General features: G+C 46.7%; 1 protein-coding gene across 1 annotated transcript in view; it reads right to left on the bottom strand.

Annotated features, from left to right (window-relative positions):
• Positions 1–702: 702 nt before the first annotated feature.
• CNDP1 (carnosine dipeptidase 1) overlaps positions 703–12,363 on the bottom strand; it is a 29,838-nt gene continuing 18,177 nt past the window's right edge. The window contains exons 8-12 of the mRNA XM_019423654.2: positions 8,029–8,189; positions 6,818–6,982; positions 5,437–5,578; positions 2,114–2,261; positions 703–1,922 (exon numbers count right to left, since the gene is read on the bottom strand). Coding sequence (XP_019279199.1) covers positions 1,853–1,922; positions 2,114–2,261; positions 5,437–5,578; positions 6,818–6,982; positions 8,029–8,189 — 686 coding nt within the window. The 3' untranslated portion in view covers positions 703–1,852. The remainder of the gene's footprint in view (positions 1,923–2,113; positions 2,262–5,436; positions 5,579–6,817; positions 6,983–8,028; positions 8,190–12,363) is intronic.

Below are 12,363 nucleotides of genomic sequence, written 5' to 3'. Positions count from 1 at the left end.
TGCAGGAAGATCAGGGGCCCAGTTCTCAGAAAAGGTGGCTGAGTAGAGCTGTGCTGGGAGTCCCAGGCATCGGGCTAACAGAGACTGACAAAAGGATGTAGTGGAGTGAGCATGTGGAGGGAGAGGAGGCCCACCTCAAGTCCCTTGATGTGCCCTTGACCCACTGCCCCCCTCCAGCTGCAAGTGCAGAAAACGTGTCACCGACAAGGCTCTCGCACCATGCAATGCACACTCACACAGGTTTCCAGGCCAATACTCTGAGTGATGTTACATTGCTCAGAAGTGCTTGAATTTACTTTACAGCCAGCTTTTGTTCATTGACTAATATGAATACCCTTTTAATAATATAAATTGGTGTCCTAAACCTCTTGCAATTAGTTCTTAGGCTCTCTGCCAAATACATCAGGTAGGCCCTGCAAAATCCAAAACGTCACATGATTCAACATAATCTGGCAAGCATGAACCAAGCTTAACAATAAAGTGTATCAAACACCTGTCCATACTCAACAAATAGGAATCGATGTTCGCTACCATCAGAAGAAAAGCAGATCATTCACATAGATGCCCCCATGAAGCTGACACCTCGTGTGGTGTCCCATTTCTATGATGAGAAGCTGAATCATTGGCCTATGGTGCAGCCCTTTTAGATATGGTGCTGCAACTTTTAAAACTGATATTTCAAAAACCCACAAAGAGATTAAATGTATTATGCTTTGATTTTATTTGGAATCCTAGGAGAAACATTCTTAATAAACTCTTAAATTCTTTTCCATTAATGTCATTTAAGTAATGAATTTATAAAGATTGAATTGATTTGTTTATATACACTCAACTGTAGAAAAATTACATTCTTTTTGTTTGTTTGTTTACACCATCAAATGCAATCAAGGCAAACAAGATGGTTAACTAAAATGATTACTAAATGCAGCATTAGCTGATGGCTTTAAATTTAGAATGTGTTACTGATGTCAGGGCTGATTAGATTCATTCTCTATCTAAAACCGATGCTATTAAAAGCTTTGAGCAATTTAGATGTAGTCACTGAGTAAAATTCCAGCGGGGGGAGGGAAATTCTATCGGGATTGATTCTCCTGTGGTGACTTTACTTGTGCACGGATGTCTGGGGGGATGGGGTAGGAAGAAAGAAGAGGGTGCAGGAGAGGTGGTTGGTTGGCATGAATCCTAGAAAAGGTAAAGAGCTTTGAAATAGAAAAAGTACTCATCTTCACAAAGGGAATCCCAAATGGCATAAGGATACAACTACTGACCATTCCTGTTTCAGAACTTTCCAAGAAGCAAGGCAAAATAAACGAAGGAGAAGCAAAAGGTTAAGAGGGCATCACACTTTAGTTACTCCTCTAGAAATGAACCCACAGGGAAATCATGGTAGCCAGTGGTGGGACCAACAGTTTTACTAACAAAAGGAATGTGTGGTAAAGGAAAGGGTGATAGAAACATGGAATGAGTATGTCATGAGCACCGCCAGAACCTAAAAGCACGCTGGAGTGATCAGGCCCATCAAAGTGCCAGGGAGAGTCTAGTGGAAGAACAGTCCTTGTGCTCCAAGGAAAGAGTGAGTCTCCTCCCGGGGCTCCTACAGCTGGACTTAGGGAGATGTTGCAGGTAGCTGTGACTTCAGAAAGGTGTGCCACTGGGACGGTACACCATTTCCAATATCTGTGCCTTTAAAAGGTTTTATTACTGGCCCAAATGTCGGGAGATATTTTAAATGGGAGGGAAGACATTGTTTCCTGGATGGAAATTCTCTGGATATTTAGATTCTACTCCTATGCAGGGCTGCAGGAGAGGGTGTCTGTCAGTAGGTCAGCTCTAAGCTGGAAGGTTCCTGTCATTACAAACGAAGCTTAGCCATCTCTAGGAAAAAGGCAGCAAATAACTTGGATCCTTCTATGTAGTTCCACCTAACAAAAGAAGAAACAAAGAGAAACACTGTTATTTCCATGCAAATGACAGGGCAAAGTAGCCTACAATGTAAATAGGAAGGTTTGGTGATGGAAATTCAATCCCCAGTATGTAGCACGTCAGAGGGTTACCATGTGGAGACTTGGGGTTTGTGTGGTGAAGGACTGGCCCCTCCGAGGAATCCGCTAACCTGTTGATTTTCTCATTCTGAGAGTGTTCCCCATCATCAACAGCACCCAGCGGGAGCATCATCACACTCTTTTGGATGATATCCTGGAATATTCTGGCAATCGGTATGGTTGAGCCATCCCGGGTCATGTCTGGCTCTGTTCCAAATACTGAAACACAGGAAAGAAGGCATTCGAATAAAAGAATGACAACACTACCCCTAGCGATCTTCTCAAATGCAGTGTTTGCTTTCTCTTTTCTTTTTTCTTTTTCTTTTGTATTTAACCATTAAATTTGGTGCCTGGGTTAAGTAAGCTTCTTGATATCATGCAGTTTATATTCTAAAATAGTCACTAGAAGCAAGAAGAAAACCATGGTTGCCTTCTTTACAATTACCTACTTGGGAAAAAAAAACAAAAAAAAAAACAAAAAAAAAAACCTTATGGGGCACCTGGGTGGCTCAGTCTGCTAAGCGTCCAACTTCAGCTCAGGTCGTGATCTCACAGTTTGTGAGTTCAAGCCCCACATCGAGCTCTCTGCTGTCAGCTCAGAGCCTGCTTCTGATCTTCTGTCCCCTCTCTCTGCCCACCCCCTCAAAAATGAATAAATGTTTAAAAAAACTTTTTAAATAAAATTTTTATTTTGAATTGTAAATTTTACAGAAAAGTTGCAAAAATAGTACAGAGTTCCCATATGTTCCTCACTTTGCTTTCTGTAATGTTAACATCTTATATCAGTTAACATCTTATATCAGTAAGTTATAAAGAATAAGAAATTAATATTGGAATAATAGTATTCACTCAATTCAGACCTATTTGAATTTCACCAATCTTTCCCTTTTTCTATTCCAGGATCCAATCCAGAATCCTAACTGCTTCTTAACTCTCCTCTGGTCTGTGACACTTTCTCAGTCTTCCCTTCTCTTTCATGACCTTGACCCTCTTGAAGAGTACTGATCAGTTGTTTTGTAACCTCATCTGGGTTTGTCCGATATTTTCTCATGATTGGAAGAGGTCATGCATTTCTGGCAAGAGTATTGCAAAACAATGTACCTACTTTTATGGTTGCTTCATGAATTAAATATTTGGAAAGCGGGACTTCTTTGGTTTTATAAGCAATATATAAATAAATAGCTGTATTCAACTGTCACCTGAATGTTGTTGTTTTTGTGCTCAGCTGTCAAGGTAGCCCATGGAATAGTTTTCATGGATATCCTAGGGTCTAGAGACATGAGTTGACACCTTCGAGGCTAGGGCACAAGGTGCCAGTGATGGAGGGGAGATGCAAAATAAAGACACAAAAGATAACATGCCACATGTTCTTTATCCACAGAGCGAGGTGTGAATGTGAGTCCAGGTGATGTACTTTGCTAGAAGAACTGGCTGGACACACAAATAAACCAAAAGGTGCCTCATGCGTTCCTGCGAGAGGATTTCAGGTCTTTACTGCTGACCTGGACATTTCAATCCCACATCTGTCCTCAGCTCGCAGGGCACTTACCTTCCTGACTCTTCTTTCTCTCTTCCTGGTTTCTGCAGTTTGGTGGTAACACCCTGCGACAGCCGGAGCAGCAGGAATGATTGCGTAGACAACTATGGCTCTAAGTCTCAGACTGTCCTCAGACCTGCCCTCTAATTTTTATGGTTTTATTTTTACTATATTTTTTAAATAAACAGTGGTGAAAGCGGAATGGACCTTAATTTTATTTATTTATTTCGAGAGAGAGGGAGAGCGGAAAGAGGATCCCAAGCAGGCTCCACATCCAGTGTGGAATAGGACGCAGGGCTCAAACTCACAGTTGTGAGATCACGACCTGAGGTGAAATCAAGAGTCGGATCCTTAACCAACTGAGCCACTCAGGCGCCCCCTGTCCTCTAATTTTTAATGTCCCTGTCCTTGGTACGGATAACCCTGGTAAAGTGTCACTGTTCCCGGGTGGTCTGAACCTCGGAGCCCAGCTCAGCTCTGACTACTGTGGGGCCTGGCCTGAGGCCTCACCCAGGATATAACGCCCACAGGTCCATACAAACACGTGTCAGTGTTTTCCCACTTGGCTTTTGGGGAGACTCTGAAAATCCCCCTGCTTTTCAGAGATTCCCCTACTTTGCAGTTGTGGGCAGTGTCAGAAGCCAAAGAGACTAGGTATTCCTTCTCTCCACCCAGGCAGCCAGGGCCCAGGCACGTGTCCCGTGCTCACCAACCACACGATCCGGCCCAGGACTTGAAGTATGTGCCATCAAAATAGGGACCAGCGAGAAAATCCCAAGTACAGCTCTGCTGCCTTCTCTACCCTTGGACAAGCAGAGTGGCAATAAAAAAAGACCACTGGTTTTAGAGTCAGATAGGTGGAACTGAGTTTATGTGTTTGGTAACTTTGTACAATGATCTCCTCCCCAGGAAGCACCTCTGTGGAAATCCCACGTGGCCTTGGAGCCGTTTGCATCTATGGACCTCACAGAGAGTGGAATTTGAAGACCCAAATATCGTGAGGATGGGCCCACAGTTAGACCCCTCCAGGGTGAGCCTGGCTCTTGGGGAAGGCCCGACCTTCATGTAGTGGGTCTCGTTCCCTGTTCTCCACCTCGTGCTGGCCTAAGGCCATGAAAACCCACCCCTCCCTGCGACCAAGAAGAGTGAATCCTGGGGAGCCTGGGGGGCTCAGTCAGTTAAGCGTTCGACTCTTGGTTTCAGCACAGGTTATGATCTCACAGTTCGTGAGCTAGAGCCCCATGTTGGGCTCTGCCCTGACACCACAGAGCCCGCTTGGGATTCTGTCTCTCCCTCTCTCTCTGCCCCTCCCCTGCTCATGGTCTCTCTAAATAAATTAATTCATTAATTTAATTTAAAAAAAGAAGATGAAGAAAAGAAAATCCCCACAGGGCGGCCCATTGTAAGCTTGCTCCCTCCATTAAATTTTAGCTCCTTCCTCATTTTTAACCCCAGAGTTCCTTTACTTTCATGCAAATTCAGCTGTGCCCTTTAAAGGACATTTTTATATGTTGGCCATCACTTCCGTAAGTATCAGAGGCTCTCAAGTCCACCATTTTGCCCCAAACTCAGGCTTCCAGACATAAACTCTAATCCTGGCCTTGTCACTTCCAGCTCAGTGCCCTTCAGCAAATTCCTTAATGTCCTCCAGACTTGATGAACCAGGGGAGGCTGTTGGTAGGGGCGGTGGGACAGTGTGTATGAAGAGCCCTGTGCATAGATGGCGCTCAGTGACATGGCCTTGGTGGAAAGGAGGGCCGGACTGAAATTTGGAATGTGCTGCCTTCTCCACTGCCCCACCAGGCACCACACCTGGTCCCATGGTAAACTGGCAACTCGAGATATCGCAAGTCTAACCTGTTTTGATGGCTCTTTTGGCCGCAAGATACTGATTATCTTTAATATTTGCCATCCACGGCTGTAGTCCCAGTGTCATAGAAACAGTCATCTGGTTGGAACTATTTCTTTTGGAGAATATATGTTCAAGATGCTGCTTCACCTGAAAAGGAACATTTTCATTTGTAAGAGAACATGTCAAGGTATTCTCACACGCAGTGACTATATAGCAATTTTTCATCCCAGCCTGACAAATTCCAGTGCTGTGATTTTGCCTTCATTCTTGCAGAGGGGCCTCAGGGACAGAGAGCTTCAGTGGTTACAGAAACACTTGTCTCAGGACCCTGCAGTCCTCAGCCCTCCGCCCACCCATCCTGACCACAGTGTCAGACTTCTGACGCCTGGTTATTATGAATTTTGTTAATTAGGAAACAATACAACTTCTCAATTTGAATATCCCTCCTTTTTAACTTGTCAGTACCTTAGTGACTATTGTGGGAACATTATGCATTTGGAAATTTCTGGAAAGTGGGGGCAATTCTGAGCTAAGCTATAAAAGAGCATTTGCTCAGAGTCCTTCTCTGTCCCCTGGGCTCCATTCCAGTTGCCACAATGGAAATTCTCCCAAGAAAAACTATACCCTGAAATATCCCTCCCATTCATTCCTTCAACAAACATCTATTGACTGCCTGTCATGTGGCAGGAACTGTCCTAGGTGCTGGGAACACAGCTGTGAGCAAGAGGAAGACAGGCCTGCCCTCGTGGGGATTCGTATCTCCTGAGAAAGAGAAACAATACGTCCAAAAAGAGAAGGAAGGAGGGGAAAAAACAGGGACAGAGACTGGGAAGGCAGGTATTTTGGGATGTAATTAGTGCTAAGAAGACAATAAAAGAGGTCAATGAGAGAGAGTTGGGAAGAGGTATTCTTGGAGCCCATTTATCCAGAGCCTACTTTCTGTTGAACTAGAGGTAAACTGATGATAGGTTGATAATTTGGACATGTAACTCCTTCCAGATAACATTTTCATTAAAACGGCTGCTTTCAGAGTACTGATTTCAGACACCAACGGGCAAACTAACTACAGGCTTGAGCATTTCCGGCTCCATCTGGCCGTAGGCAATCAGCTTTTCCATCTGTGTGTAAACCAATCTTGCCTTTATGTCAACTGTTTAATGTAAAAATATTTCCCATCACTCCAACCCCAAACGGTTATTTGTCTGACTACTGTAATTGCATACAATTACAGAAAGAGATTTCACCAAACAAAAATTTATTGGTTTCTTGACGTGTGTTACAATCCCTTTTATGTTGGGAAAAAATGATACGTCAGTGCCAACAACTGAATAGCCCACTAAGCCGTGGGAGGCGGCCCTCATAAATGGGCCAATGCACATCTGTCACCTGTTTTTCCACCACAGACGTATTCATGTGAGGGACCAGACGGATTGAGAATTTTCCGATAACTCGGCCAGGGATGACGGTTTTAGCTCCAGGCTCATCAAATGCACCCTCAATCCCGTGGATTGACAGCGATGGGTACCTCCATAGGTGCATTAGAATTTCCTCCTGAATTAAAATAAAATCATTTTACTAAATTAAAGAAGCTCAAGTAAAACTGTTCAATTGTATCGCTCGTATCGCCGATTTCTGTGCATCTCTAGCACTGTTTGTGACAAGCTAATTATCACCTTCCTCAGATGTGTCTGGACTAGCCAGACAAGTGGGATTTCCCCTCCAGACCTGAGACACTCTGCTGCCTCTGGCTGACCGAGCCGCTCCACCGAGGAGGGCCCCTCGTCGCTCGCGCACTCAAGTTAATAGATGGCAAAGGGGCCCTTTCAGAATTTGGGGCTTGATTATGAATTTCTACCCCCAATCATCACGATGATAAGTTGTGTAGTGAAAGCATTTTCTTTTTTCAGAAGGCTTCAAAGAACTCTGCGTATGGTTGAGCCAGTTTTCTTTGCTGCTGTGACCAAGGCAGAGCTGGTCTGAGGGAAGAGATATACTTCACGGTAACAAACTCTGTCACATCTGTTCAACAGGGTTCCCCTTCTCCTGGCAGGTCCCCCAGCCACCACACACCAGAGCAGCAAAGGTTTTAAAAAGAATAAGAAGGAGAAGGGGAAAGAAACCATCCAAATTTGCCAGAAATGAATGCTTTGGGCTCTGGTTTACTTACACTGAGGCGGCAATGTAGTAACTCACAGATTAGCCCCCAGGGCTCTTGATTTTGTCTATTTAAATGAACAACTGGGGGTCTTGGAACGGGAATGATCAGACTCTTCTCAATCTTTAAGCAGACAGAAAGCGCAGACAGCTGAACGCATTGGGTCTAATAAACTGATTTGGAAAAGCATGTCTGTGAGATGGGCGGCTGCCCCAAGGTTACATGCCCGAGGCCAGTGCTGGGCAGACCCCACACAGACTTCTGGTTGATCTAGACCTTAGGGAAGTAAGTGGCCACGAAAGTGAAAATCTGCCTCAGAATTAACATCTGCTTTCAGTTCTGAGATGTGTGGATGAGCAGAACACAGTAAATCAGGAATTGGGAAAATATGATTTATTACTGTCATTCCTCTTTCAGATCAGCCATCAACTTGTGAGCATACCTTGGTGTCAAACAGAAATTTCTTAACGTGGCTGCTATGCCGGTATTCCTCCAGGTCCAGATCAATGGCTTTGTACATTTTTCTCTCTTCTTCCGTAAGAGGAGCCACTTGGTCATAGATTCCAGGGATCAGAATATGACCAGATGAGTCCACCAGGCTGCCTGCAAGGGACACGGGAAACCAAGCCAGGGAGGGCTTACGAGTGCACCGAGGTTCCGGCCCGGGCGCGGGGGCCCGGGTGACTCCTGTGGCCGCAGCGGGCCTTGTGACGGGCCCTGGTCCCCCCGGGCAGAGCCGCTAGCAGCACTCACGTCTCCAAAGTACAGAGCTGGTCTCCAGGCAGACTCAGCCTGAGCCAGACCCATTTTAATGTCTACCTCATCAGTGCAGGGATGGAAATACAGGGGTCTGCGTACATGTAACTGGGTAGGACTTAGCTGCATGACACTGGTCCTCAATTGTACCTTCTGTATCAAAAACAAGGTTCGTTTTTTAAATGTTCATCTATGCTGAGTTAAAAAGTAATATATGTTCGTCATTTAAAAACTTAACTATGAGATGCTGGAGAGGATGTGGAGAAACGGGAACCCTCTTGCACTGTTGGTGGGAATGCAAATTGGTGCAGCCGCTCTGGAAAGCAGTGTGGAGGTTCCTCAGAAAATTAAAAATAGAACTACCCTATGACCCAGCAATAGCACTGCTAGGAATTGACCCAAGGGATACAGGAGTACTGATGCATAGGGGCACTTGTACCCCAATGTTTATAGCAGCACTCTCAACAATAGCCAAATTATGGAAAGAGCCTAAATGTCCATCAACTGATGAATGGATAAAGAAATTGTGGTTTATATACACAATGGAATACTACGTGGCAATGAGAAAGAATGAAATATGGCCTTTTGTAGCAATGTGGATGGAACTGGAGAGTGTTATGCTAAGTGAAATAAGCCATACAGAGAAAGACAGATACCATACGTGTTCAGTCTTATGTGGATCCTGAGAAACTTAACAGAAACCCATGGGGGAGGGGAAGGAAAAAAAAAAAAGAGGTTAGAGTGGGAGAGAGCCAAAGCATAGGAGACTGTTAAAAACTGAGAACAAACTGAGGGTTGATGGAGGGTGGGAGGGAGGGGAGGGTGGGCGATGGGTATTGAGGAGGGCAACTTTTGGGATGAGCACTGGGTGTTGTATGGAAACCAATTTGACAATAAATTTCATATATTGAAAAAAAATAAAAAATAAAATAAAAACTTAACTATGTATGGGTATGTCTATACAGCATTCCTGAGGAACCAAAATCATCATTCTCAGCTTCCCCCCCCCCATAAGAACCATAATATAATAAGTACTCATCTTCAATCAAAAGTATAAAATCCTTGAGATCAAGTCTATAAGGCATACATGATGACTACAAATGCGTTCATAGTGAATAGGCAGATATACCAGTCTTTATTTCTGAGTTTGGGGATTCATAGGAAGGGGGGGGGGGAATCATCAATGAATATCTACAGAGGAAGTAGATTTAGTAAAACACTGCTCACTACCTTGAAAAAATACTTCTCAAAGCAGCAAGTAGACTAGTGGAGATGGTGAAAAATGTAAGCGGGACATCGAAATTTCTCTTCGATCCACGCGGGACTCTTACTCAAGTGAAGACACTTCGCAAAACATATGCCCCACAGGCGTAATGAGATTGTAACTTGACAATGTCAAAAAGCTACTGTGACGCACTGTACCTTGAGGGCTTCCTGTTAAAGCTGACACTTGACAAAGCTCGGGGCTGGAGGCTCTGTGAGCACCGGTGTGTCCCCCCAGTTACGGGACACCCGCTGTGCTCAAAGAACCAGAGGAGTGCTGGGGACGCTGAGGATACGTTAAGACCCTGCTTTCGTCAGCAATGGTGCCATCTGTGGCCACACAGGCTGAATAGCAAGTGTGACCCGGCACAAGCAGACCAGCGGGTGGTCTGGCTGTCTGCGGGCACAACGGGATCCAAGGCAAACAGGCTACCAAAACCCACAGGACCAGTGGTAGGGTGGTACGTAACAGGTGTCCCAGCACTCTGAGGCCATCCTCGAAAGCAAGACCCCAAGTTTCGAGGGCATCAAGGCAGCAAAATGAGAAGGGAGGTCTTCGCTGTTCTGGTTTTCGACCACATCCTCCTTAGCCCCTCCCTGGGCCCCCCTGTGTAAGTCACCCAAACTTCCACAGCCACCCTGGGGATGGTGTTGCAGACCGCTATCCACCTCCCTGCGCTACTGCGTTATGGGATTCGTCGCATTTAGCCCAGCAGAGCCTGTGTGAAATACGTGATACAAACCAATTCATAAAATTGAAGTTAAAAACTAAGCTGGGTGCCAAGTGATTGGGACTGGCCGTCACTGGTTTGCAGGCCACGCTCTGCACCCTCACCAAAATCAAAACCGAACCTAAAAGCACCACCAGGAATCACCAGGTCCTCCCTTCGGGGCACGTCCCTAAAGGTCTGCCGACACTCTTGTACGCAAGGACAGAGCTGCAAAAGTGCACGAAAGACAGACCCCGTCCGTAATGCGGCTGGAAAGACACAGGGTAAAGAAACACGTGAGGGTCCACGAGCAAAGAGCTGTGAAGGGGAGCGGACACGCAGGAGCAAGGAGCAGGCAGGGCGCCAGCCAGGTTGTGTGGGACGCGACCGGCACGGTCTCGATGGCGAGAAGAGATGGGTGTTCGAAACGTCAAGGTCAAAACAATGAAGACCTGAGACACGCCAGCAGCCAGGATGCTCAGTGTCCGTACGGGACACTGAACCGGGACATCGTTCCTGTCATTTCAGGCAGCCGTGCCAGGCATCACCGTGGGGATGGGAGTCAGGGGTCCTTGGCAAATCAGGCTGTGACGTGAGCAGGGGCCTTGCCTCACGCTCACTGCACTTGGCCGGGGCCCGGGGGGGGGTTTCGAGTCTTGGAGCCTGTTTTCTCAGGATGCAGGACAGACGTCCCAGCTGCTGGCGGGACAGAGCACAGCCGACACCCCCCCCCCCGAGTCCCCCTGCCCCCTGCCCCGCGCACCCACCAGCAGGGAGATTCACGGGAGGCTCAGCACGCGGTGGCCTCCAGGCGCCGCAGGACCGGCCGGAGGGAAGACACCGCGCGCATCCGTGCTTCTGCCCCACACGGCGTGTTCTCGCTGCGTCTTTGCCCAGTCCTCCAACACCGAACGCGTCGGCAAGAAAAAGGACATTTGCCAAGAGTTCATCTCCCCACCCCCTCCTCGTTTCCCACTTGAAATCACCGTCCTCCGAATGGGATGTGATTTCTGCAGCCACGAGGGCCTCGGCCGGGAGCCCAGTCTGGAAGCGCAGGGGAGGCGGAGGGTGGCGCCTTTGGAAACAAATCAAGTAATCCTTGATCCTCAGGAGGCCCCTTGGAATCTAACGTTTGATAAAAGCGCCCTGGACCCGGTGACCTCCCTGCTTTGTGGCTTTTAGGTGAGGGCAGGGAGTAGGAATGCCCACAGAGGAATGCCCAGGAGCAGAGGGCTCTGTGCAGACTGATTATGTCCACCCCCACCACCTCTGACCTCCCATGTACACCCCACTCTAAGCCTCTTTGAAAACAGGAACTTGCGGTGTTCCCGGGGCCCGGGGGAGCTCCCTGTATCCCCCTGGTGGAGACTCCATGCCTTTCATACCGTTGGCACTCAACACACGTTTATGACTCATTAGCACTCATGGTTACCGGGATCACACAGACAAGGAGCGAGGACAGAGGGATTAGGAACTTGCACAAGGTCACACAGCAGCACCTGACTAACGTGTAGGGCACCTGCCAGTCTGCAGGGGGGAGAACCCAACAGAACCCGCTCTCCCTGACATGCAGCGGCCCTCGGGGAGAGCCCGGGAGCCAAGATGCTGTCGCGGTCAGCAAGCAAAATCCCTGCTTGTCATCTGATCAGTGCTGCAGTTCAACCGTATGTCCTTCAGGTCTTTCTACAAACCATATGAAAGCCATATAGAAGACCCAATCCAGAGTCACTTCATTATGGATTATTTGATTTGTCTCAAAAATAAGAGAAAGTGAAACCATGTGTTTTTCATTCTGTTCGTGATCCTGATCGGATTGTTCTTAACAGAACCATATGCATTTGTAGGACTAAACAGAATTCTATGCCTGGGCGAAACCATACAGTCTAAGAGGATGCAATGCAGCAATCGTGATCGGGGGAGATTGAAATGTACCATAGAGATTTGATGATGCTGTTCTTAAGGAAAAGAAAATTAGCTCTGGTAAAACAGAAGATTAACTCTTTTTTCCCCCCACAATACCGAGTTGCATGCTATGTGAATTCTTCTGG

Source organism: Panthera pardus, unplaced genomic scaffold (assembly GCF_024362965.1).
Source record: "Panthera pardus isolate Hobbes unplaced genomic scaffold, ASM2436296v1 HiC_scaffold_15, whole genome shotgun sequence".
Taxonomy (NCBI): domain Eukaryota; kingdom Metazoa; phylum Chordata; class Mammalia; order Carnivora; family Felidae; genus Panthera; species Panthera pardus.
Note: the sequence above shows the minus strand (reverse complement) of the source record. Positions and strands in the feature narration are given on the sequence as shown.